Source organism: Zosterops lateralis (genome assembly GCF_965231275.1).
Source record: "Zosterops lateralis genome assembly, chromosome: 7".
NCBI lineage: Eukaryota > Metazoa > Chordata > Aves > Passeriformes > Zosteropidae > Zosterops > Zosterops lateralis.
Window position 1 is genome coordinate 14,193,737 of NC_139767.1, and position 25,376 is coordinate 14,219,112.

General features: G+C 40.7%; 1 protein-coding gene across 6 annotated transcripts in view; it reads left to right on the forward strand.

Moving 5' to 3' along the window:
- PIKFYVE (phosphoinositide kinase, FYVE-type zinc finger containing) overlaps positions 1-22,260 on the forward strand; it is a gene marked incomplete at its 3' end in the record, with an annotated part of 64,089 nt that extends 41,829 nt beyond the window's left edge. For all 6 annotated transcript variants that reach the window (XM_083865405.1, XM_083865404.1, XM_083865403.1 and 3 more), the window contains 21 exons: positions 212-283; positions 1,624-1,795; positions 3,091-3,269; positions 3,751-3,864; positions 5,123-5,231; positions 5,340-5,494; positions 6,009-6,099; positions 7,129-7,189; positions 7,798-7,941; positions 8,114-8,234; positions 9,348-9,443; positions 10,156-10,239; positions 10,718-10,806; positions 11,455-11,619; positions 12,184-12,243; positions 12,674-12,850; positions 13,569-13,672; positions 13,933-14,061; positions 15,341-15,602; positions 17,708-17,782; positions 18,769-22,260. In XM_083865405.1, the coding sequence (XP_083721531.1) occupies positions 212-283; positions 1,624-1,795; positions 3,091-3,269; positions 3,751-3,864; positions 5,123-5,231; positions 5,340-5,494; positions 6,009-6,099; positions 7,129-7,189; positions 7,798-7,941; positions 8,114-8,234; positions 9,348-9,443; positions 10,156-10,239; positions 10,718-10,806; positions 11,455-11,619; positions 12,184-12,243; positions 12,674-12,850; positions 13,569-13,672; positions 13,933-14,061; positions 15,341-15,602; positions 17,708-17,782; positions 18,769-18,884 (2,575 nt within the window). The remainder of the gene's footprint in view (positions 1-211; positions 284-1,623; positions 1,796-3,090; positions 3,270-3,750; positions 3,865-5,122; positions 5,232-5,339; positions 5,495-6,008; positions 6,100-7,128; positions 7,190-7,797; positions 7,942-8,113; positions 8,235-9,347; positions 9,444-10,155; positions 10,240-10,717; positions 10,807-11,454; positions 11,620-12,183; positions 12,244-12,673; positions 12,851-13,568; positions 13,673-13,932; positions 14,062-15,340; positions 15,603-17,707; positions 17,783-18,768) is intronic.
- Positions 22,261-25,376: the final 3,116 nt, after the last annotated feature.

Below are 25,376 nucleotides of genomic sequence, written 5' to 3' on the forward strand. Positions count from 1 at the left end.
AGTTTAAAGTTTTCTAGTAGGACTTTGGTTTCATTATTAGCAAACCTGACAGCAAGGATCTAGGAAGGGTAGTCAAGTGGAAAAAAATCTTTGAAGTTATACAGGGCTGTAAACAAGCCAACAGTGGGTTGTTAGTCTGTGCACCTAAAGGCCATTGCACAGCTAATGGTGATGGAATCCAGTCTCTAAAGCTTTTCTTTCTCTGCTTTAGGATTGTGACCATGGAGTTCTATGGGAAAAATGACCTAACTCTAGGGATTTTTCTGGAGCGCTACTGTTTCAGGTAAGGAGGAATTTATTCTAATTCACTCATGCTCACTAGTTAGATGGAAATACATCCATTGCTTTCCTGTTTGGCCTTGTCCTTCTTCCCTTCATGAGGAAGTGAAACAGATTATGAAACAAAGTTTATAAGTTCATGAAGACAAATGTGATCACTTAGCACTTTTTGTAGCAATTAGGGTTTAAGGGCCAAGTTAAGGGTCTGAACATGTATTCCAGCTGTCTGTTTTTCAAGACAAGCAACTGTACTGGTCACAGTTTTCCTCTTTGAAAGTTCAAGCAATTGTTGGGTAACACTAGTCATTTAGTGTCTCAGAGTAAGGCTTTGCCATATGTGCAAGGTGGCCAGTGTAAACAGTCCAGAACACTTTTAGCCCTGGCAAAGTACTGTGTCATTTATTTCATCTCACAGAGGTGTAAGTTGTTACATTTCTGTAGTAACTGAGGCTGTCACAACCCCATGCAGAGTCTCAGCAGGCTGTGAAGCTGGATAGGTAACCTGCTCAAAAGACAAGTACTCTGTTCTCTCCATTGGTCACTTGCAGTAGCAGGAGGCTCTCGGTGTTCAGCCTTCTGGAGGAGCCAGTATTACTCCTTGTGGTGATCAGTGAGAAGGAGCTTAGCTGCCCACTTTTAAATTCTTGCTTCTCTCTGTTCCTTAGGTGGTGTGTGCTAAAGTGAATGCTTCTCAATCTCCATAGTTTCAGTAATTAAAATCCTTTATTTTTTCACATGAACATGGAGAATCTGAGCTTTTTCAGGCTCTTTCTGGTTTTGAAAAATATCTTATCTGACTTTGGTACCTAAACAATTCAGCTTTTATTTTTCTGGTATTGGTCTTTCTTCCATGACTTAGACCCATCCAAAGAAAGGTCATGGGTTTTACTGTTCAAAGATGTTCTGTGGCACTGTGTTGCTTACCTGTTCTATCAGGAGCTGAAACATGGCCATTTTGAAGGCTCTTTTTCACATCTTTGTCCTTGGTAGCATTTGCTTGGGTACACAGCCAAAGCAGTCTTTTACTTTGGTGCCAAGGACAGGTGCTTTGATCCTTATACAGAATATGTTGGTAGAAAGAGATGCATTGTAAAAAGGCGATAGCAACCAGTATCCAGTCACTGCTGTTGGGACCTGTACAGCCATTGCTGTCAATGCAACTTCACTACGTGCTACTTCTAAATTGCTCTGCAGAAACAGCCTTCACTACAGGCTTAGAAAACTTTTTTACAGTGAAGATAAATAGTACCATGATATTAAAAGGCATGTTAGATCTGTTGAATGAGTTCCTCAGCAATGCCTGGTATGTGAGCATTCATAAATGTTTCTGTTTCTCTCTGTAAGGCCTTCCTACCAATGCCCCAGCATGTTCTGTGAAACACCAATGGTGCATCACATTCGTCGCTTTGTTCATGGGCAAGGCTGTGTGCAGATTGTGTTAAAGGAGCTGGACTCCCCCGTCCCTGGGTACCAGCACACCATCCTTACTTACTCCTGGTGCAGACTGTGCAAACAGGTAAGGATGTGGACTTCAGAATTATTGCTATTCCAATTTAGTATTCTTGTTGTGACTTTCTTGTATGGAAAGGCAGCATTTTTGAGAAAATGCTCATGCCTGGAGCTATGGCTAAACTGACAGAAAATGTGTTACTGATACATATGTTCTCATGTTACCTACAAATTCCTCTTTTAGAACTGGGGCCGTTGAGGATGAAAAATCTTGTGTGAGGTAGTCTTGTTAGAAAGTGTCAAAACTGACTCTGAGGGGATAGATCTAAGCAGAAAAAATGGAGTTGCCTACTTAGAGGTGAAGAGTATGGTCCTTTTCTTGCAGTGAATCTTTGAGTGTATGGGAAAGGGCAGACATGCTGGCATAGTAATTGGCTAAAGCCACACTTGCTGTTCTTTGATCTGCTGTGGACTGAACAGCCTACATTGCGTCAATGTGATGTCTGGGCTTCCTTTAGTCATTAGAAAGTAACATCTTCATTAGAGAAATATTAAATTGCTTTAAAAAGCCCACAAGATAGTAAGATTGTGTATTATCTGAAACTTGTTCTGTAATTTAGCTAAGAAAACATTGCTAACTGGACACTCATGTCTAGCTAGACATGAAGAGCCTTCAAAGAGATGAGAATAAAACTTAATTAAAAAAGATTCATGCAGTACCTGAAATGCAAAACATCTGAATTACCCATATGGATGACTCAGGTCACCTACTTATGCTGCCTTAAACATGGGTGTTGGATTTACAGATACCTGGAGGAGGTTGACGCAGTTGCTGACAGCAAGCCCTGTGCTGCTGTGTATACAGCTGCTCTGTAACCTTTTATTTTTGTGTGCTCATGTAAACACTTACGTGTTTGAGGTTGTCAGGTGTGTGTAAAGCAGTGTCTGCTCTAAGCTTGCAAGCACTTGTGAAGTTGAAACATGCTGCAAAGCAGTACCAATGCACTTGTAACTGGAGAGTCACCAGGGAAAAAGTAAATGATATGGCCACTGCTGCTGGCTGGGTTGCTGGAAATTGACTCTATACAGAGAAATAGCATCCCAGAAATAAGCTCCCATCAAGGGTATGTTTGGACTCCCCCAGCTGAGCACCTTCCATCATTAGCTAGCTGTTGTTGTTTACCAGATTTATTTTAACTATTTGTTGGCCTTAGTGATGCATAAATGCTATCTTTGTTGTTAAGTATGTTTCAGGGTCACGGGTGCTTCTGGTACTAGAAATACTAGATTGCTGCCTGGATTATCCTGCCCTTAATCTTGTTTGAAGGATGAAATTTAGACACTTGCCTTTCAATTTTTCAGGTGACACCAGTTGTTCCCCTTTCCAATGACTCTTGGTCTATGTCTTTTGCAAAATACCTCGAACTGAGGTTCTATGGGTACCAGTACACTCGAAGGGCCAATGCAGAGCCTTGTGGACATTCCATTCACCATGACTATCACCAGTATTTTTCCTATAATCAGATGGTGGCATCTTTCAGGTGAGTTCCACTGCTAAAAATTTCCTTCTCTCTCTGCTACTGTCTGAAACATACAGCTCTAGTAAAGATTCATCAGTTCTGTCCTTCACTCCTGTGAGTACAGCTTGGGATACATAGCTGTACCATAACCATGAGTGCAGGACTGTGTGCTGGCTTGCAGAGGGCTTTGTGGGTGGCATCACTGTCCTAGCTGTGGTGGGCAGTGTTCCAAGAGTGGATGGTTCCTGTTCATGGTACAGAAAGGAAATGCTTTCCCTGTCTAATTCCAAATGCTTTCAAAATTTTGGTTTTGCAATGTGGTTTGGTCTTCTTGCTTAGGAGATACATGAACAGTGTTACTGCTGCTAGAAGTAACTAAAGCCCTGGACACATTGACAGTGCCCTTTTTCATATGAGGGTCTCAAACCTCAGTGTGCTGTAGAACTAGTAGTAGTACTGTGTGGTGTGGGTCTTGTTACAAGCTGTTGTATTGCCTTCTCAGCTACTCTCCAATCCGGCTGCTGGAAGTGTGTGTCCCGCTCCCCAAGATCTACATCAAACGACAGGCTCCATTAAAAGTTACTATTTTGCAGGATCTCAAGGATTTCTCACAAAAGTAAGCTTTGTTTTTAATGTCTTCCTAATCTTATTTGTATTTTGTACTTTTATTAGCAGAACAAATAACTATTTTTGCTAGTGTGATGAGATTTGGCTAAATATTCATTTTTTGAAAGAAAAGTAATAGTTTAAAGCATGTATGCATATATACTTCCAAGGGACAATGGTATTGAAATCTCTGTTACCTTTGCTTGCTCTGTCTGTACTGATGTCTCAACTCTTTGTCTGGTGGCAAGTCAGGTTAAACATTGCCAGTAGAAACTAAGATTCTTTTGTTCTCTATCCCTGAATGTTGCACTGATGACTGAATCATATAGCAGGTTTTTGAATAATGCTGCCAAGCTACTAAAAGGTTGACTATCAGCAGGTGTCTGAAATGTTACCTTATGAAATGCACAGTTAAAGTATTTTTAATTCCTCCCTCTAATGATAAAAATGAAATGGAAAAGATGGTCCTAGAAGGCAACCCTGAAAACTGCTGGTTATACTTTATACTCATACCCTAATGTTCCTTTATAGAACATCTGACTGAGTTTCAATTCTTCAGCCCCAGAAAACTGCAAAGACCTTGCTCAAATCTCTTGTCCAAACAGAACTATTGTTACTATATTGGTCATGTGGCAATAGGAGTCTCTGGTATCAAAGTCTTTGCCTTTGTTAGCTATTCACTGTGGTAACAGCAGGCAGACTGTACCTCCTTGTAGTCTAAGGTGAACTACCATGAGCCTAGGCACTTTCTAAATGTAGGAACAAAAAGGTGGGAGATTCGCCTGATGAAAACTCTGTTAAATCCAGCCAGACTGCTGTTCTGCCTGGTCACAGCATTCCTGTATTGCTGGATATCTCTGTGACTGACAGAGCAGAAATAGAGGTACTCATTTTTTCTGAGCCCTGCTGGTGGAGGTGTACCTTGCAGACCCAGATTTTTCCTAATCACAGATGACACAATGGTTCCCCTGTCTTAGTAATGTGTTTGAGACATTTGTGTTGCTCTCTGACAACTCCACTGCTAAAATAAATTGTGGAGACAAATGTCAGTGTATGTAACTTCTAGGTTTCTCCTATTACTAATGAAGTGTTCCCAGTTTTCTGTGAATGCATTTGGGTAGCTTATTGTGCAAGAAGGCTGTCATATATGGTCTTTTGTATTCTTAAACGCTTACCTTAAGCACATTCAGGCTTTTATTAAAGAATGTTGAAGAAGCTCAACATAGTCCACATAGTGACACCTGGACTCTTTGCATTGCTGTTGACAGGGTGTCACAGGTGTATCTTGCTGTGGATGATCGCCTTGCTTCTCTGAAGACGGATACTTTCAGCAAAACAAGGGAAGAGAAGATGGAAGACCTCTTTGCCCAAAAGGAGGTAATAGACTACTTTTACATCAGTGGTCCATAGGCTAAGTGTGTGGAGGAGCTACTCAGATTTTGTGTTATCTTGGTGAGGTAACACTGACAGTTTTCCTTTTGGCAGATGGAAGAAGGAGAGTTTCTAAACTGGACTGAGAAAATCCAAGCAAGGCTGCTTTCATCGTCACTGGACACACCTCAACAGCTGCAATCTGTTTTTGAGTCTCTGATAGCTAAAAAGCAAGGACTTTGTGAAATGCTACAAGCCTGGAATAATAGGTAAGTGGACACATGCCGGAATCATGAGCAACACTGATACTGTGCTGGTTCTGAGAGGGAAGAGGTTCAGCTGTAGTTTCTTTCACTGTAGAGGAGTTGCTCTATAGAGCTTGTGGTGAATGTGCTCTACTGGTTAAGAGCACACAGCTGATCAATTGGAATACAAAATCATTTGAGGCCATATGATAACAGCATTGTGTTGTAGAGCACAACTTGCATCTAGAGGAGAAATTTTCATTTGAATAAAGGTGAAGGAAATGGGAAGAGGGGAGCATGGGACCTGTTGATTGGGTGAAATAATCTCAGAGGTGAATAAAATGTGCTGTCTTTGGCCATTTGATACATCTTTGGCATGTGTTAGCAGCAATCTGAGTTTGGTATAGAGAAAGTTCATAACTTGTGTCATTCAGACATAATACCAAAAACCTACCTTTTGATTATTTTTTCTTAGGGTGGTGGTGGTTTTGTGTGGGTTGTTTTTGTTTGTTTGTTTTATTATTATTTTTTGTTTAAGATTGCAAGATCTCTTCCAACAAGAGAAAGGGAGAAAACGTCCATCAGTACCACCCAGCCCTGGGAGACTGAGGCAAGGTGAAGAAAGCAAGGTATGGCTAACAGGCTATAAACCTCTTAAACATTTTTTATTTATTTATTCTGGGGCAGCATAATAGTCTTAAGACTGGCTTGAGTTTTCTTTAATAATTAGTAAGCTAGTTTTACTGCATCCTGTAGTTTTCAACTGTAAAAGCGTAAATTGTGTGTTAGTATGTGTATATTTTCCTAAGAGCCATATTGTGGAGAGAAAGAGTCAGTATGAGTAGCAGTTGATGATTTTCTGTGATGTTTGTGTAGTGTTGATGTGAACACTGCCAACAGAGAGCTGCAGTCATTGTTGAGGGTGTGCCTAGGTAGGAACTGGGTCATCCTCTTCAACCCTAGGTTGTTGCCTGTCACGTGCATCCCTTGTGAAAAAGAAAAGACAAATAGTATCAAGAGGTGTAGAGCATATGACACAGGAAGGACTGATAGTGGCTTTTCAGGATGTGGTGTTTTGTGTTGTATCCTATGGGAACTGACGGAAGGGATGGATGAGTGATTTTTGGACTGCTGTCTCAAGAGCTTTGTCCAAGGATACATGTGCCAGCATGCTGAACTTCCACCCTTTGGGGAGCTGGAACTCTGAGGAAATGTCTGGGCTGCAAGGCACTACTATATAAACATCATATAGAGAGGTTGAACTCCCTATAGTTCTACCAAAGCAAGGTGCACTAAAAACTCCTAGAGACCCTGGATTTGCTCTGCTGCATGCACACATGCCCCTTACACTTAACACATATTTGTTAGGTGCTAAAGCAAACCTTTCCTTGATCTAGCAGGTTCTCAGAGAGAGAGAGTGTAGTGTTTAAAGCAGCATACACAGAATAGCAGCCATCATAAGCATCTTGTGAACTTGAGTTGCTGTTGCCTTGTCTTTTTCCTATGGTAACAGATACAGTGACACGGAGAGGCTGAAAAGTGGGTGAGGGTGCTCTGTTGTAATACATCTGCTTTTGTAAGTGTTTCCATGCAGGAGGGAATACAGCTGTAAAGAGCTGTAAAGAGCATCAACATTGATGTTTTGTTATTCTGCCTAGATCAGTAGCATGGATGCTTCTCCACGAAATGCTTCTCCAGCACTGCAAAATGGAGAGAAAGGTCTGTTACTTATTTTTCATAAGATGGCAATAGAAGCATGTTGTAGCCCTTTTCCTGACATAATATGGGAGCTTTTGTCAAATTTGATAAATCAAAGAAACACCAAATCCCTGTCTTGTCGCATTTGTCAGATAATGTAAGATAGAAGAAAGATATTTGTAAGATAGAAGTTGGCCATCTGATTCTAATATGAAGCTGAATTACTAGTGATTATTAAATTGACCAACAAGGGTTTTCCCTTGAACTCTAGTTTAAAAACTTTCAGAAGCTTTCTAAATAACTGAATAACTACATGGAATTTGGGAAATGCCTTTTGCCTCTTCTGTGGTCTGGTTATGGGTGCTGAGATCTCTTACCTGTGAGGCATAACCGAGAGTTTGTGGGAGCTGAAGGTAGTAGTTGTAAGAGTATACATTTTCTGGAGGTTTTGTGCTACACTGGTGAGCTTGCCCAATCCTTTGGTCTGTGTGGCCTTACTTGCTTTCTAAGTAAAAACTTTCTGAAAGCAGATGCTGATTATAGTTTGGCTATACAGGTAGCAAACTGTATCACTTCTGACAGCCATGTCAAGTTATTTTTTCTGTCCTTAACTGTCCTTGTACTCTTAGAGGATCGTTTCCTGACAACTTTATCAAGTCAGAGCTCCACAGGCTCCACCCATCTACAGCTGCCCACCTCTCCTGAGGTTGCATCGGAGCATATGACTGGTGCCAACACACTCTCTGAACAGGACACAACAAGCAGCTCAGAAGGTATAGTTCAGTTGTCACCTTCTGTTCTTTCTCTTGCTCTTCTGTGCCAAGTCCACAAGATCCTTTTAGGAAATGACAAATAACTGGTAACTCTGTGGTCTGTAGTCATCCTTCTGAATTTACAGCTTAAACTTTGATGTTGTGATGCAGACCTGACATGTGTCTGTTCCAGATGTGTTTGATGGACATTTACTGGGATCTACAGATAGCCAAGTGAAGGAGAAGTCTACTATGAAAGCTATTTTGGCTAACTTTTTGCCTGGAAACAACTATAATCCCATTCCCTTTCCCTTGTAAGTACTGCATAATATATATAATATACAAAATTAGCAACCTTGTCAGAATTGCAGGCAGAGCCATGCATGCTTCCTTTGCTCAGTGTATAATTTAAGTCATTACTTGAGTTTGCCTCTGGGTAAGATAGAGAACTTTGTCAAGGTAGGAAGTTTTCTGTGTCCTTTCTAGGTGATTGTAGGTTATCTTTCTCATGAACGATCTGCCCTTGTGTAAAGGCAGTATCAGTTTCTCCGCCTAGCAGGCGTGCCTCCTCAGAGCACTTGTGGGAGATGAAGAGGTGGGGGAAGACCAGAGAAAGGTGCCTTCTAACTTCATTGCTGCAGGGAAGGAGTGGAAATGCCCTTCCTTAGCAAAGACTTAACTAAAGCTACATGCCTGCATATTGTTTTTGCTTCCAGAGCTCTTCCAAGGGTTGGACTCAAAATGGCATTGTCTGGGTGTAGGTCAGGTTCAATGGCTACTGCATGTGCCCTCAAGTCTCCCTGTCATGTGAAGAAGGGCAGGCTGGAAAATCTTTCAGCTACATGGTCTGCATGCTTTGTGGTGCTCCTTGTTTGACATGAGCCTAATGTTTGGCAGCCTGAGTTTAACTTGTCAATCCCACCCCCAGTGTAGGAGCAGAGGCCTTGGGTTAAAGAGATAAAAATTAAATGAATGGACCCTCCTGATAAGTTGAAGAAAATCGTACAAGAATCCAGGAGGCTTTGGGGAATTTTCTGTGATAAACTGCCCGTTTAGAAAAGAGTCCAGGTTTGTCCCTAAGTTCACTCTACAGGCTGCTGGACAGTCAAACCAAACTCAGGCAGGTTTTGGTGCCATTAGAAATGGTGGCTGCTAAACAGAAATAGACTCTCATTATAACCTGAAGCTGATCTTCTGATCCAAGCAGCTTGCTTGAAATGCTGATTTTCCTAACACTCTACTATTTAGAATTAACCACATAGTTATGAATGTGTCTGTTGGGAGAAGCTGACCTGGGAAGCTTTGGTTCCATGCAGAGACTTGCAGCTTGTGCTTGGGAGTGCAGTGATGACATCTAGGTTTTGACCAAACTTCTTTTCTTTCCACAAATTTTTATGATCTACTGACTGTTTGTTGTTTTTATTTAGTGACCCAGATAAGCACTACCTGATGTATGAGCATGAACGTGTACCTATTGCAGTCTGTGAGAAAGAACCAAGCTCCATCATAGCTTTTGCTCTCAGGTACTGGTGTGATTTGGTGTTTCATCTGACATACTTTATACTTTTGCAGCTTTTGTGTTTGAGGAATATATAAATTTTAATAATAGGCAACAAGCATGACAGAATTTCTACATTAAGCCATTAGAGTTTCTGCCAGAGATGGGCTTCTTTCCTTTTACTGCTGAGATAATGAAAGCGCAACTGGATTTGGACTTTTTTAGTGGAACTCTAGTATGCAAAAATGAGTTGTGTGGTGTTTCTTTTAATGAGATATTACTAGAGAAAGAAGTGCAGCTAAGGTTTGCTCAGCCTCTCCAGCTGGAGGAAGTGCAGCTGAGTTGGGGGACAGCTGTTAGTATTGACATTGCAGTCTGTCTCTTGCCTAGCTTTGATCCTAGCAGCTCTTGCTACTGCTCAGCTCTTCTCACCAGCTGCACCAGTAAACCTTTGGGCTTGCATGCCAAAAGGCAGCAGATTTTTGAAGTAGTACATTCTTAAATTGTGGGAGAGGGAAAAGTAAGGGGATGTTTTTCCTGCAGTATTGTCTAAAGCAACTTCTAAGAGGACAAAGTTCTAACAATAAGAAAAAATAAAGCAGAGATTTGTCTACTGTGGTGTTTTGCTTCCTGTGGTTGTCTCTGAACTGAATCTTTGGGCTGGTATTGCAGAGTTTCCAAGAGAACACTTAATTATTTTGGCTTTTTCTCTTTCCTTCATATTCTTTCCCCACCAGTTGCAAGGAGTACAGAAATGCCCTGGATGAGTTGTCCAAAGCATCTCTGAAGAACAGTTCTGAAGAAGGACCACAACCAAACAGGTTACATGCAAGAACAACAGTATATGGAGTGAAGAGACAGTGATGGTAGTGAATAAGCCAAAGCTAGGATGAGGAAGAACCCTCAAAATATGCCCCTGTTAGGATCTCTGCTTTCTGATGGAATCTGACTCATTCCATGTAACCAACACTTACTTCAGTATGTGAGTTTCCATTTCACATTATGGACCATGCTGGCTCCATCACCTAATCTCTTGGCTGCATACATGGTAGGAATACTGGGCCTGCTTACCTTTGCTGTGGTCATGGATGGAACTATTGCTGTGGACCCTGAGAGATACTTTTTAGGAAGATGGAGGAGGACAACTTTGGAGAGTCCCATACTGTTACACCTTTCAATGGTGTCTTTTTCCCTTAGTGTTTAGGCAGGGGGGAAAAATAAATGTCCAGGCATAAAGCAGTAATGTCTTGTGTGGCAGTATTGGTTGGTTCATGACTTCTTTGTTCTTTCTCCTTTCAGCATGTCAGACAGCAAACCCAAGAACAGCAGCCCTGTCCGCCTGCCTGAGGCTAACATGTGTCCACTTCGCGGTGCAGAGCCAGAGCAGCGTAAGACCTTTTCACAAAATCATCCATGGTGCTAATCTCCACTCAGACTTGAGTCCACTTAACCTGGATTCTAGGTCTTACAAGGAAGAAAAAGCAGCATTCTGAGTTGGAATTGTGACTAGTCTTAGCATTGACTTAATGTAACACATGGGAGGGGTGGAAGTCTGTGGGTTTGTGGTGGTGTTTTTTTTTTTTTTTTTTTTTTAGGCTGTGACTTTCTCTGATTCTTATGAGATTGAACTGTCACTCATTTAACTGTCACTTCATTTAATGTTATTACGTATTGGACCTAGGGTTATTCTTAAATCTAGCCTGTTCATTGGGATATGATATCTTTCTTTTAGCATTGCTTTCTTTGAAGAGATGCAGTTAAAATATTTTGAAATGGAGACATGAAGTTCTTAATGTATTAAAGACCCTCAGTCTTGGTCTGTGTTTTTGAATGTCTCTGCACTCTAGGATGCTTCTCAGAGCACTAGATCATTCACTCTCATGGACCTTAGTTGCCTGAAGAATAGCAAATAAGTTATAGTTGAATGGCATCATTCCTCCATGTAGAACAATGAGTGAGGAATATTTGTAAGAGTCATGCTATTAAACCGCCTGTGGAAATGCCAACACCATCTTTTCTGTTCCTTTTCACTGAAGCAAAGAAACCATCTGGTGTTTTGTCTTTCTTCCGTGGCACGGGAGGGAAAAGCCCAGACCTGTCTTCCCAGAAGAAGGAGACCTTACGTGGTGCTGACAGTGCTTACTACCAGGTTGGACAGATGGGAAAAGAGGGAGCAGAAAACCAAGGAGCAGAGGCTCAAGGTACAAGACTGCAGAGTTCATCTTCTCTCTTGGATTGTTACTTCTTCCAAACCTCATTCATCCATGCAAGGTCCCAAATGCACTCCTGCTTGTACTTTTTCAGCAGTCCAAGGTTACTCAGCACGCATTGAAAATGAATCATTTGAACATCAAATGTTTCTTCCGAAATGCATTGCTTTTCCTTGTGATAAGGGAAACAGGATCTTTCAAACCCAAACTGTAGGGATGTGGAGTAGTCTGGTCTTGAATGCCTTTGGATTGAGTTGACTCTAGTTAAGCAGCCCTGTCTCTCTCACTTGCGTATAGTTCTCATTGTTTTAGCTCATGGAAAATGAATTAAGAGAAAGACTGGATTTGTGTCCATAAACAGCAGTGCCCTTCTAGCATATGTATTATATTATATAACTACAGCTGTATTTCTAATTCCCTGTGTATAGTTCCCTCTGTATTCTTGGGAAAAAAAAGAATATTTTTCTTGTAATATGAGTTTACAAGTAGTACCTAATATGGCTTTCTTGGTAATAATAGTGAACAACCCTGACTGAATGCACTTTATGCCTTCAGATGATGGGGATGGAGGAGATGGACAGAAGAAGCCGGTGGTGAATCCCCATGTGGAACTCCGTGAGTAGTTCTAAATAACTGAGTCTTAGATGACAAACTCATTTCTTCATGCACATGTAGTGGAAGCCTTGAGGTTAATAGTTGTTTCTTCTTGGTGTTTATCATGAAGGAAAAGCAAATAATAATAAAAATGCAATTTTTACTTGCTCCAATCAATCTCTCATGCAAAAATAGTCCATAAACTTTTTTTTAAATTGGTCTTTTGTCCAAACATTTTCCCATGACATATACTGTGAGATAATCTAGAGGGAGTTGACTTTCCTGTGAGTTTTCCATTTAAATCCCATTGGTTGAAACTCCAGAGTTACTATAAGCATGAGAGAGATGTTGAGCACAACAATACTTCTCTAGACATGAGTAAAATCTCAGTGTTTTCTTGGGCAGTCAGTGTATGTTGCATGCTGTTATTGAGGAAAGCCATTTCTTGCAGAGTTCTCAGATGCCAATGCCAAGTTCTACTGCCGGATTTATTATGCTGGGGAGTTTCACAGGATGCGTGAAGTGATCCTGGGGAGTAGTGAAGAGGATTTCATCCGATCCCTCTCTCACTCGATGCCCTGGCAGGCACGAGGTGGCAAATCTGGAGCTGCCTTCTATGTGACTGAGGGTAAATGCAGCTTCTTCCCTCCTTGTAATTAGAGGTGTTATTTCTGTATGGTGGTGGTTAGTGTGTCATTTAATCTCTGATAACCTCTATCCGGAGGGTTGCTGATTGTGAAATGGCCACTCAGAAAGGAAAAATTAGATGGATTGTTCTGGGGTATTCAATATCAAATTATTTGTCTGTTTGTATGTGCAGGAGAACAAAATGTAGCTCTGTTTTTCAGCAGTAGCAGCTAGGAAGATCAGTTGGACAGAAGGGTTATACTCTCAGGCAGGCTTCAGAAAACAAAGACTTGAGTATAATTCAAGGAGAACTTATTGTTAAAGACACAGTGTTTCTTATAATCTCACGTGCTATTGTTCAGCTAATCTTTTTTTAAAACTGTGGCCGTTTCTAGGCTTTTATGTAAAACAAGTATTGAACAAAGTGGTCTGTAGGCTGTTTCTGTTGTCTGTATAGGAAGCTCGGATAGCTGAGGTAGATCTAGGGTAGGCAGTCTCTTGTCCGTGATTTACTAGAAGGTAGAAAGCCAGGGAGGCTGAAATTCAGAATACATGAAGTAAAAAGAATCTAGAAATGAGCTTCTGTAGGTGAGGATTTAAGAGAGTTGTAGTGCTCTAATTTTTCAAACCATTTCAGCTGTGTGACAGTCCTATAAAAATTGTGAGTAGTGCATCACTTATTGTATGTAACCTGTTGCCTCTGTCTGATGTTAAAACAGATGATAGATTCATCTTGAAGCAAATGCCTCGTCTGGAAGTCCAGTCATTCCTTGACTTTGCTCCACACTACTTCACTTACATCACTAATGCAGTTCAGCAGAAGGTATTAAAAAAAGAGTGCCTTTTATTTTAGGCAGTGTTCTGTACTTTAAAAACTGGTGGAACCTTCTATTAACCTTTTTCATTTAAATAAGAGAAAATGTTGGAGGGTGTGAGTTACACTAATAACGTGTTTTTAAGATGTAAAGTGGAAATTATGCTTGGACTTCTAAGCTGTAATACACAGACAGAACAGTGGTGCTTCTGGTATGGGATTGCTGATTGTCTCTACACAGATCTTAACCCATGTCTTGTCTTCGTTAGAAGCCCACAGCACTGGCTAAAATCCTTGGGGTATATCGAATTGGTTACAAGAACTCTCAAAACAACACTGAAAAGAAGCTGGATCTGCTTGTCATGGAAAACCTTTTCTATGGCAGGAAAATGGCTCAGGTAAGAACAAAGTGTTCTGTTCCCTTGCAGTGCAGTTGTGTCTGGGAGAAGGAGCAGGGTCATTTGTAGCCATCTAGGTAACTTTTGTGTGTGCTCTTGACATCTAGTGCTGCTCAAAGGTGGTGGTTTATGCCTCTTCCTTGTTACATCATCCTCAGGAGCTTGATGCCTCTGTTGACTGGTTCAGGTAGCTGTTGTGCAGGTCTTTTGAAGTCTTGTTTATCCTTGGATATCTGGTGTCTGAGAGAAAGCATTACTAACCTGATTACGAAGATGTAAAATCTTTTTACAAAACTTTCATAGGAACTGACTGGAATTACAGATTAATTTGTTTAGAATGAGAGCCTCACTCAGAGAGAGTTACTCTGTAGTGGGGGGAGTTTATTATTTTTTCAACCCACTGTTCTTGAACAACTTCAGGTGTGGGACAAGATTTTGAGTTCAGCCTTGCTCTTAGTCAAGGAAAAACTGTCTTTATCAGGCAGTAGAATGAAGATCTTAAAGTGACTAGTGGGAAATTCTCTTTAAATAGAGATTTGAAGCTAAAAAGGAATTTCAAGCAAACATCACTTCTAAACCTAGATAGTATCAGTTCTTTCCACTTTACCTTCTCACTGCCTGACCTTAAACAGGAAATGTTTGTGGGAGGAAGTGGATGGAGGGAATTCTAGATGGATGTAAAGGATGTTGTGGGTTTTCTTTTTGTTTGTCTGTTGTTTAAATCATGAGGAGGGCTCAGGCACTACAAAACAGAAACCCAGGCAGACTGTGGACTCTATTCCGTGGAAGTTAGTGAAATCTTGACTGAACAGAACTTGAACAACCTTCTCTAACAGGGCCTGCTTGAAGCAGGACTTCAGACTGGAGAACTCCAGAGATCATTTCCAGCCTCATGATGGGTCTGTCTCTTGCCTTGCCGGTGGTAACTGGTGCTTTATGCACCACCTGCCTCTCTCTTCAGTGGCTTTGCTTTTGTCAGCAATTAACTCTGTAGATACCAGCTGGAAAAACGAGTTTACCTAAACAGTATAAAAAGTAGAGACACTCTTTTTCTCTTAATTTAGACTAAATATTAATGAAATAACTTGCCTAAAACTTGTGAATTGAGGTGACAGAGCTTTCACCCAGGCTTATGTGCTATTCTCTACAAAATATTTTAATTGTCTTCCTCCTGAAGAGATGGAAGAAGTTGCCTGGCTGTGCTGCCTTCTCAAATATTAGCTACTGGAGTCATTAACTCAGAAAAATGAACCAAAGTAGTGCTGCTCTCCATTTGCAGGTGTTTGACCTGAAGGGCTCCCTCCGGAATAGAAATGTTAAAACAGACACAGGCAAGGAAACTTGTGATGTTGTCCTGCTGGATGAAAACCTTCTGAAGATGGTTCGGGACAATCCTTTGTACATCCGTTCCCATTGCAAAGCTGTGCTGAAAGCCTCCATACACAGTGATTCCCAGTTCCTCTCCAGCCATCTCATCATTGACTATTCCCTGCTGGTGGGTCGTGATGATACCAACAATGAGCTGGTTGTTGGGATCATTGGTAGGTTGTCTTTTGTACTTTCTTGCTGTCAGATGATGAAATGGTTTAGGTGTTCATAGTACTCTTAGAACTGTGCCACCACCAGAGAGATGTGTGTCAGGAAGCCTTGTCTTCTCCCTGGTGGAATACCACCCTCACCCCTTACAGGTGTTCAGAGTGGAGGCAGGAAGTCTTCTCTCCAGGTCTTGTATAGTCTCAGATTAGCATTTGCATTGCTACGAGTATATGCAGGAGGCCTCAAAGGTGGTTTAACCTACACCTTGACTCCAGTTGAAGCAGGGGAAGTTACTTGTATGCTTTATCTGTAAACTTTAGCTTAGTCATGTTTACAAAAATCATGTTTTTTAAATAAGTCATGTTTTTTAAATCTTGTGTGGAGGGGCTGTAAGGAGAAAGACTATTGATAGGATTGGAATAAAGAAGTTAAACATCATGGGATCTTGTATAACCATATAGTCGGACCTGGATAATATGGGTGGCAGTGCAGTAATTGCCTTGCTGCATCCTCTGACTTGATACTGGAGAGTAGAGATAGAGGGACAGACAGTTTAGACAGGCAAACTTGTGTAGTATAAAAGACTTAGAGATGAGGCAATTTTGCAGGATGGGGAATTGACTTAGGGAAATGAAATGGTCTTGAAACCCAGCTTGGAAATGTTTCCAGATGAGATCTCAAGACAGGAGATCTGGATTTTTCTTATTCTGATAAAGCATGAAAGCCATTTCAATAACATTTCTAGCTGAGAATTAAAGTCCTAGCTACAAAGAAGGCAGTTGTTTGTTGCAAGTTGTTACTACTTGCTAGATTTGTAGACTCTTGAATATTGGAGCGAGAGGATTGGGCTAAATTGACCATGTGCTTCTGTTTGTGTGGCTTTTTTTTGTCCTATGTCAAGTCTTATCTGATTGTAGAGTATATTCTATATGTTATTTAAAGCTATCAGTTCCTTCAGTGTTTAACACAAATATCTGAAGGAACTTGGTGAACACAAATATTATCAAGAAGAGAGAACATACCAGCTGTATCAGGCTATCAGAATGTTCTCTAGATGATACCCTAAGAATTTACGAAGTACTCAAGCTAAATTTGTGTTGGACTGAAACAAAAAACTCTCAGCTAAGATTGTTTTTGAATCTGAGGTCAATATCTCTACCTATTTTAGGTCCTAAAGTGATAGAGGAAACAAGTAAGTTAGGTCTGTGAAAAGCTTTGAAAATGTTATTTGTAGGGTCCATTGTGTGGGACTCTGGGCCTTATGTCATGAAGTTGTTAGTGATCAAACTGTTTACTGATATCTGTCCCAAAACACTCTAAAGAATGTTTTCAAAGAGTATTCAGATAAATGAATAAGTCTTGAGATTGTCAGGTCTGGGGTTTTGTGTTAAACACAAGTGAGATGAAATGTGAATACTTATGGTGGCCTTTTGTAAGTCTAAAAGCAGTAAATTCAAAATTGTAAAAGTACAGTTGTAGTCAGATGTTAAGAGGTAATTGATGCCCAGTAATGAAAAACTGATCTTTCTGCAGCTTTAGCTTTGCAGGCCAAAAGGTTCATGTGCTTGTAATGGCTGAGAATGCTTTCTCTGGAAGGGGCTTGGAAACAATTCAGAAGTTTTCTTCTTGCTGCCTCCTCTTCCAGTCCTGTTTCCAGTCCTCCCTGTCATGAAGTGGCAGTCACTTCTGTTCTGTTATCAAACCTGTAGTGGCTGCAGTGATGAGAAATACTGCTTTAAATGGAGAGGTGTCCAAGCCTCAGTGCTTCTAGTGGGACTTCTGGGATGAGGGTGAGCAAAGTAACCCTTGTAAATGAGCCCTTGACACTCTAGCATGGATAAGGACAGATGTGCTTGGGCAGCCTGTTCTTGTAGAGACAGGAGAAGTTGATTGTGGTCTTGCTGGGCTTTTGGGATACTGTATTTACCCTATCCAAACATTACTTCAGAAAGTGAGGCAACTAGTAGAGAAAACACTGAAGCTCTGACTACAAAAGAGAACTGCTTTACTGCCCTCTTTGGGGGGAAATAGATACATTTTAAAACAGTGTTACTTGGATTAAAATAAATAAAACATATTTGTGTGTGGATTTTTTTTTTTATTGTAACAGACTATATTCGTACTTTTACCTGGGACAAAAAGCTTGAAATGGTGGTGAAGTCAACTGGCATCCTGGGAGGACAAGGTAAGTCCAGACTGAAAGCAAAGATTTTGATCATGTTTCCTTGTTACATGGAAGCTTTCTGTGACACTGCTGATAGTGTCATAACTTTGCCACCATGCAAATTTGTGACATATTAAGTTATCCAGAACAGAGGAAAGAATTGTAGAATACCAGATTTGAAGGGACTCAAGGATTATCTGATCCAACCTTTCTTAGCAAAAGCACAGTCTAGACAAGATGGTTCAGCACTCTGTGCAGCTGAATCTTAAAACTGTGCAGTGTTGGGGAATCCATCACTTCACTGGTGAGACTATTCCAATGGCTGATTGTTCTCACTGTGAAAAATGTTACTCTTGTGTCTAACCAGAATCTGCCCAGGAATGACATATATCCCTTACCCCTCATCTTTTTCATGTGGCTCCTTGTAAAATGAGTCTCCGTCTTCTTTTTAGCCACTCTATAAATACTGGAACATGGTGATAAGGTCTCCTCTAAGCAGCTGTTTTTCCAGGGCTGAAAAAACCCAGTTCTCATGGCATTTCCCCATATGGCAGGCTGCCCAGTCCTTGGATCATCTCTGTGGCCCTTCTCTGGACCCTCTTCAGCCTGCCCACATATTTTTTCCCCTTTTTTCTCTCTCTCTCTTTTTTTAAAAAAAATATTTTTTAATGTAGCAGGGACCAAAACTGAGTCCAGTATTTCAGGAATGGTGCTGCTGGTGGTGTTCCTGGTGCATCCCAGTGTTCATTCACACTGGATCTGCTTGTCCACCAAGACCCTCACTCCCTTTCACAGAGCTGCTCCCCAGAGAGATCCCAGCCTGGGCTGTGCTCCTGCTTTATGTTTTCCCAGGTGCAAAACCTTATGCTTGTTTGTTGCTGAACTTTATAAGGTTCTATCTTGTCGCCTTCAAGTCCATGCTGTCTGCTGGTGCAATCTCATGTGATATCTGTCTGTACTGCAGTATCTTTAGCCCATTTCTAACTGCTCTTGATCTTACACATTAGGTAAGATGCCCACTGTGGTCTCTCCAGAGCTGTACCGGACCAGGTTTTGTGAAGCTATGGACAAGTATTTCCTGATGGTGCCAGACCACTGGACAGGACTGGGCCTGAATTGCTGAGCTAAAGCCCATATTGGGAAAGCACAAGAGGACAATGACATTATAGGCCACTCTCTTCCAGCGGTCTGTCCAGCAGCAAGCAAGAGGATTGCAGTTCCATGTCTACACTGACCATGTGCATCATGTTGCAGAGTGTGAAATCTGCTTGCACTTTAATCCCCTCTTGGAGGATAATAAGCAAACCTGCCTCAGTAAGGATCTAAACTGTAAAGTACCACTGAACAGCATTGATAAGTGGCATCCCTCCTGTCAGCAGGGAAGGTGATGCTAAATCCTTGTAAGTACTGAACTGAGATTCTATCCAGATCCTGATGGTGAAGAAGTACATGATCTCTGGAAGTCTTGCACTACCAAAATGGTGTTAAATATGCGCAGCTCATGTTTCTGTAGTGGATACTTGGTACTGAAAATGTGAAATAAACCCTCCAAATGTGGATGGGGGAGAGAAGAATGAAGTTAATGCATGAGTTCTGCTATTGTTGCAGTGGTCTATAGTTGACCTATTTAGGATCCATTAATAACTTCTGCTGTTTATGCTCCATAATTTTAATTCTTACTGCGTTCTAGAAACAGTATTTTTTTAAGGCAGCTCCTCTATAATGCCCTATGACTCCATCTTTTAAGTTATGTTACTGCAGTACAGCTCTGGTTTATCTGTCATAATTGCATTTTAGCTGAATCCCATAAAAATGGGTTGTCAGTTACCGGTATAGTGCAAAACTCAAAACATATCTCTTCACTCCTAAACAGTATTTTGATCTGAATGTTGCTCAAAATCCTGGAAACATACCCTTTAATTTAACAAGACTTAATTATATTTATGAAGCAGATGAACCCTTTCCTTAGAAAAGGCAGTAAGTTGCTAGACAAAGTGAAGCATATTGCTTTAGTGACAACTTTGTCCTTAATGCAACCATCATTCCTGGCAGATCACTTCAAATCCATTTCAGTTCCCTTTTACTTTCAAGCAATGCAATTACCTCATGGTGAAATTTTGCCAGGAGAATGTTTTTCTTGCATTCGTGTTTGTTTTTGGTCAAGGAGATGAATGTAGTTGTTGTTTTCTGTAAAAAGGAAAATCTGAACTAACAGGTATCTTGTATGATGGATAAGATGTGCAGAGATCTGTGAGTCTCTATATTATTACAATAAGCACTTCTTTCCTTTTTTAAAAATTTCTACTCATTTTTGTAGGTGATGAGTTTACTTTTTAGTTTCAGTAAGTAAATAAGGCCAGTAAATAAGAGGAATTTTAGTGAGTTTGAAAGGCAAAAGAATACTGTCCTTTGACTTCCAGTCTCTGATGAAAGAACATCAAATGAACACAGAATCTGGGACAGGAAAGCTCTTAGTGGTCACTTGCTCATTCTAACCAGTTGCCTGATAATGCCCTCACCACTGTAACTGTGGATTGAAATGTGCATTTTGTTCACTTCTCCTGTGTTCAGTATTTTTTTCTGCAGCAGATGGTGGTGGCTGTTTGGAGTGTTTTGGAGTGTTTAGGAGTGACCAACAATGGGCAGCACTGAGAAAGGAAAAGGCCAGCAGTGAGAATTGAGCTCTTTGCTCCAAAAGCAACCAGTGCAGCTCTTGTCTGAGCTGCCAGGAGGCAACAGTGATTTGTGTTGGAAGGAGCCTTTCCCACCCTATTGCAACACTGTACTAGAGGATAAGCAAAGATGCTGGCTTTGAAGCAGCAGAAAAGAAAGTGTACTGATTTCCTCAGTAGATTTTGGTAATTTTTTCTGAGAGTGCAGTGTTGAAGGCTGCAGTGATGTGTGCTGTGGAAAGATGACACCTTGTTTCATCTACCCAGAATCCCTTCACTCCAACACAGTGTATCAGGTACAGCTGATCACCTTTGGGATACATCTTGCCTCTTTTGTTGAAATGTTCTCCCAAGATGCCTGGCTGTGTGTGTGGCCTTGTCTAGTGAGGTCAATCAGTGCATCAGCTCAGTGCTACTCCCATTTCTGTGGCCTCTACCTACTGTCTTGGTTCATCAATGTGAAAAAACCTGCCATGCAGCCTGTGTTCCAGTCTCAGCTGAAGTTTACATGTTTTCCTCCTCCCCTTCTTAAAGTTAACAGGGAAAAACTTGACTATCCTGGCCAGCTAAGACAGCCCAACAGCAGCTAATTATGTTGCCTTTGTCAGTATGTGGATTGGTGGGCATGTGTGACATGGCCCTGCACTAGGCTAATGTGGTGTGCTAGCCCAGTCTGTCACCAGTAACTCTTGTCCTTATTCTGGGATGTGTGGCTGCTCTGTGCTGCTTGTCTGCCAGAGTCCCAAGTAGATGGCTGTAAGCAGCTTGATCATCTGACAGTTGCTCATACTCCTCTGAACGTGACAGCACAAAGCCCTCAGCCCTGCAGAAGTGAGAGAATCTTCCACTCTTTTGCAGCCAGAGACAGAGCCATGTGAATTGTGACCTTCTTGGGCTGAAGTTACAGCACTTGGAGAGATTTGCAGGAATGATCTTGAGCTGGCATCAACAGTTAATTTTTTGGGCAGGATGTGGCTGATAGACTAGTCCTGACTAGACTGGAGTAAAGAGTAAACTACTGGTCATGAATATCACAGTAGCTGCAGTATCAGCTGGAGTTGGGTCATCTTGGGTGTCCTGTGATATAAAGCTGTGAGCATTTCTAGTTCAAATCCCAGCAGTTGAATGGATCTCCTCAATTGTTCCATTTTCAGTATAATAGTTGTCCTGACATTTCAATTACTACCAAATTTAATTTTCTCAGAAGTAGAGCAGTATTTAATGCAGAACAAATAATTGAGAGCTGCTTGGGAGGCTGTGTTGGGTATGTGTCCCTGTAGAATTCCTAAGGATGAGCCCTTTGGTCAGAGCTTATATCTTTCTTTATAACACAGGTTTAGCATATTATGTAAGTAAATCCCAGTTGCAAGCATGAAGACTGAATTTCTTCAGAGCTACACTGGCTCTTCTGTTGTTTTGATCTGAGGCCTTGAGACAAATGTCTAAATCTTGTCCAAGTCAGAAGCAATGACTTTGAGTTACCGTGTGGACAGCAGAATGCCTTGTAGTGGCCCAGGGATGCATTCTGTCCCCAAAAAGCACATGAGGGACTCTTGCTGGTAGAGCAGTTCTACTGGGCTCAGGGGAGTTACTGTGGAGTTTCCTCTCTGAGAGTGACCAAAACCAAATGAATTGCTCACTAGCTGGCGGCCAGACTAGTCATTATTCAAAGCACTTAATGTACTATAATGTATGCATTTCTATTCTAACTTGGTTCAGCTGTATTTTATAAAATTGATGTACTAAACTATTTGAAAATAATCGCCTTGAGTACTTGGAGAATCAAAATGTAATGTATATAGATACAAATAAAGTGACTAAAATATACTTGAGTCTGTTGCATGTGTGGAGCAGTTAGGTCTCATTGCGCCCTGTTTTCTTGATCAGAGGCAAGGCCACTGCTCGCTGTGCTGTGCTGGAGAGTGGCAGCTTTCTGTGCAGTGTAAGATGCCTGTCTCTCTGTACCTCACAGCTCATCTCCTCTGATGGAGCAGCACCTCTGGGCACCTCCCCAGGGCAGTGGCAGTAGAATGTGCAAGTAACCTTTTACACAGGTCTGTCTTCTCTGCAGCTGCTTTTCACCTCAGTGCAGTGGAGACCGGGATCCAGTTTTGTCCAGCAGGTGGCGGTGTGCCTTTGCCCAGTTCTGCCACGATGTACAACACATTCCAGCTATTTCCATAATTTTCTTTTAAGTGGACTAGATAAAGAAAAGAATCCAAGAAGGTCTGAAAAGAAATGTCTTCTCTTGATTGTTTCATGTTAACCTGGTATATAATAACCTCCTTGCTAAGGCTCAAAACCATTTGTGATCAGTTCTGGGAAGGGGACTTGTTCATTCCTAGAATATAAAACCTTATCTAAAACTTGAGGATTTTACCTGTATTATGTGCAGCCCCCACTTTTTGCCAGGTGAGTCTGAGTTCTTTACTCTGCTGCAGTATGAAACTGTATCAGAACCTGTCCCCCCATGGGGTTATGAGCAAGGAAAAGATGGGATACTCAACTCGGGGCAGTGCTGCCTTCTGCTGGTGTAAAGATGAATGGTGAGATTTGAGGAACCTCTGGAATGAAGCTGAGAAGTACAAATGAGTGTGAGTTCAAGAAAGAATGATCCAGTGGCCAAAGGTAGGATAATAAAGTAAGTGAACACAATTAGCAAAAAGAGCATTGAATTACAGTTGAAGAGATAGGATGGGAATATAGTAACTTTTCCCCATTGTTTACATAGGGTATTTTTCTAATAGAGCTTCAGCAAACATGAAACACCCTGGGTGTGAAAAAATATAGTATCCTGGGTACAGGCTTCTGGTACTGGACTGAGATCTTGTGTCATAACTAAGCCTACCTGGTGGAGAAAGAGTTACATACCTAGGACAGCACATCTGGGATTGCTTAATGTACATATATGCACATAACAAGAGAAAGAAAATGTTTTCTTTTTCTAATAGGATTATAAATATTATTTAAAATACATACTATAGGGAGAAAACTAATATCTGGAAACAGGTCAGGTCAGCTATATTAATTTCTAATTGATCTGTAATTAATTCTGGCTGAAGTGTATTATTGTTAATGTGTCTGTTAAGGTAGAAAAGGAATAAGTCACTTTATGTGACTCCATAGCAGCTTATAACAGGCAGAAATTATATCTTTTTCATGTTAATCTGAACTGCTTTATGGAAAAACAATATTCTGCTTTTTGTCTATTAAGCCCTAAAAAGCAGAACATCTTCAGGCTGTATTTTCCATGCCAGCTCAGTTGTACAGTAAGAATTCACCAGAACTAACAGGTTTTTACAACCCAACCCCTACTTAATTCAGCTGTTGAATGTTTTCTTGAAACTCTGACATTTAAGTAAAGTAGTCATTTTCTTACAGGAAGTGTTGGCTTCTGCAGAATACACAGATTTTAACCAATGTGGCTCTTGTGGTCTTAGTCAAGAAACAGCCTGCAGAATACAGCGGTCATACACATTATTTGGGAAACATTCTTCTTTTTTTCCTCAGCTAACTGTAATTAATATCTGTTGGCAGTTAGAGAAGTCTATTAGATCCTAGAAAGTTGGCAGTACAAGGAGGAGTCTGTTCACTGTTAGGGATAAGTACCTAATATCATGTGGATGATTTACCTTTAGCTGTTTATTATCAAGATCGTGGTGGCTTTACACATACGAGGATATAAAATTAGTATTCAATTCTAGCATAGAGAGAAGACCAAAGTTCAAAGTATTTGAGATTGGAAGGTCACTGTTTTCAGATGCCAAGTTTCAGTAAATGGAGTAAGTTCTTGTGCATTCCTGTTGAAAACTTTAAATGTTCTATTATTTAAAGTCTTTTTATAAACTGATAAAATATAATGAACATCCACAACTAATTAAATGTGAAGTATGTCCATGAATGGAAGAAGATCAAGCCTGCCAGGTTTGGTCAAAACATGATTTTCCCAACTGCAGACCATATAAACCCAGGATGTTGCTTGAAACTTTTGCTATATTCTCTCTTTTCTATTTCTATGCCTTTTAGCAGCAGTAGAAGTCAAATGAGCCAAATGTCTTGTGAGAAATTGGTTGTTTTAGGATAAGGTGCGATAGCTTATCAGTTCAGTGACACTGAACAGCCACAGAAGTCCTTGTTTTAAATTAAAACAAGATGGGATTCCAGAGATAAATTTAAAAGCCACCAGAATTCCAATGACAAACAGCAGAGCATGAGGCTGGTCTTTACCTTTTCCTTCTTGTGTAACTACACATGTATAAAGAAAGGGGAACACATAAAACACAAAATACACATTTGCTGTACAATATGTGGAGTAGTACATGTGGAATTCTAATGGCAATGCTGACACCTCCATGATCCTACAGGAGAAAACTGAGGGACTTGGTTATTTCAAGCTTTTTTTATTCTAGAATAGTGATGCTCCACTGGTCTTGAATAACTAGTTAAAACTTTTCAGTAGTAAAAAGTACGTCATGTAACTGATTTTGTCCTTTGAAAAGGCTGGAGATAGAGCTATTTATACAATGTTGTTTATTTATTTGTACAGCTAGATATAAAGGCAAGATTTTATTATCCACTCCATTTTCCCCCCAGCCTGCTTACTGAAAACTCTCAGTGAGGGAACCATGCAAAAAATCCATGAAAACTTGGAAAATATTAGAAACCTCCATCATCTAGTTTTCTTTCTGTTTGGAAGATTATTTTCCCCCACCCCTACACATCCATTTGGTCTCTCAGAAATTTAAAAATCTGGATGCAAAGAGAGTATCCTGATACTGAATTATATCTTCAAAATGAACTTTATTGATATTTAAACTAAATCCTCTTCCCCACAGCCTAAATATGTTTCAAAACTTTTCTTAGACCTCATTCTCCAAGAAGAGCATAGAAGAGCACAGAGCATTGCAGTTACAGTGATATGCAAAAACTGATAATAAACAGTT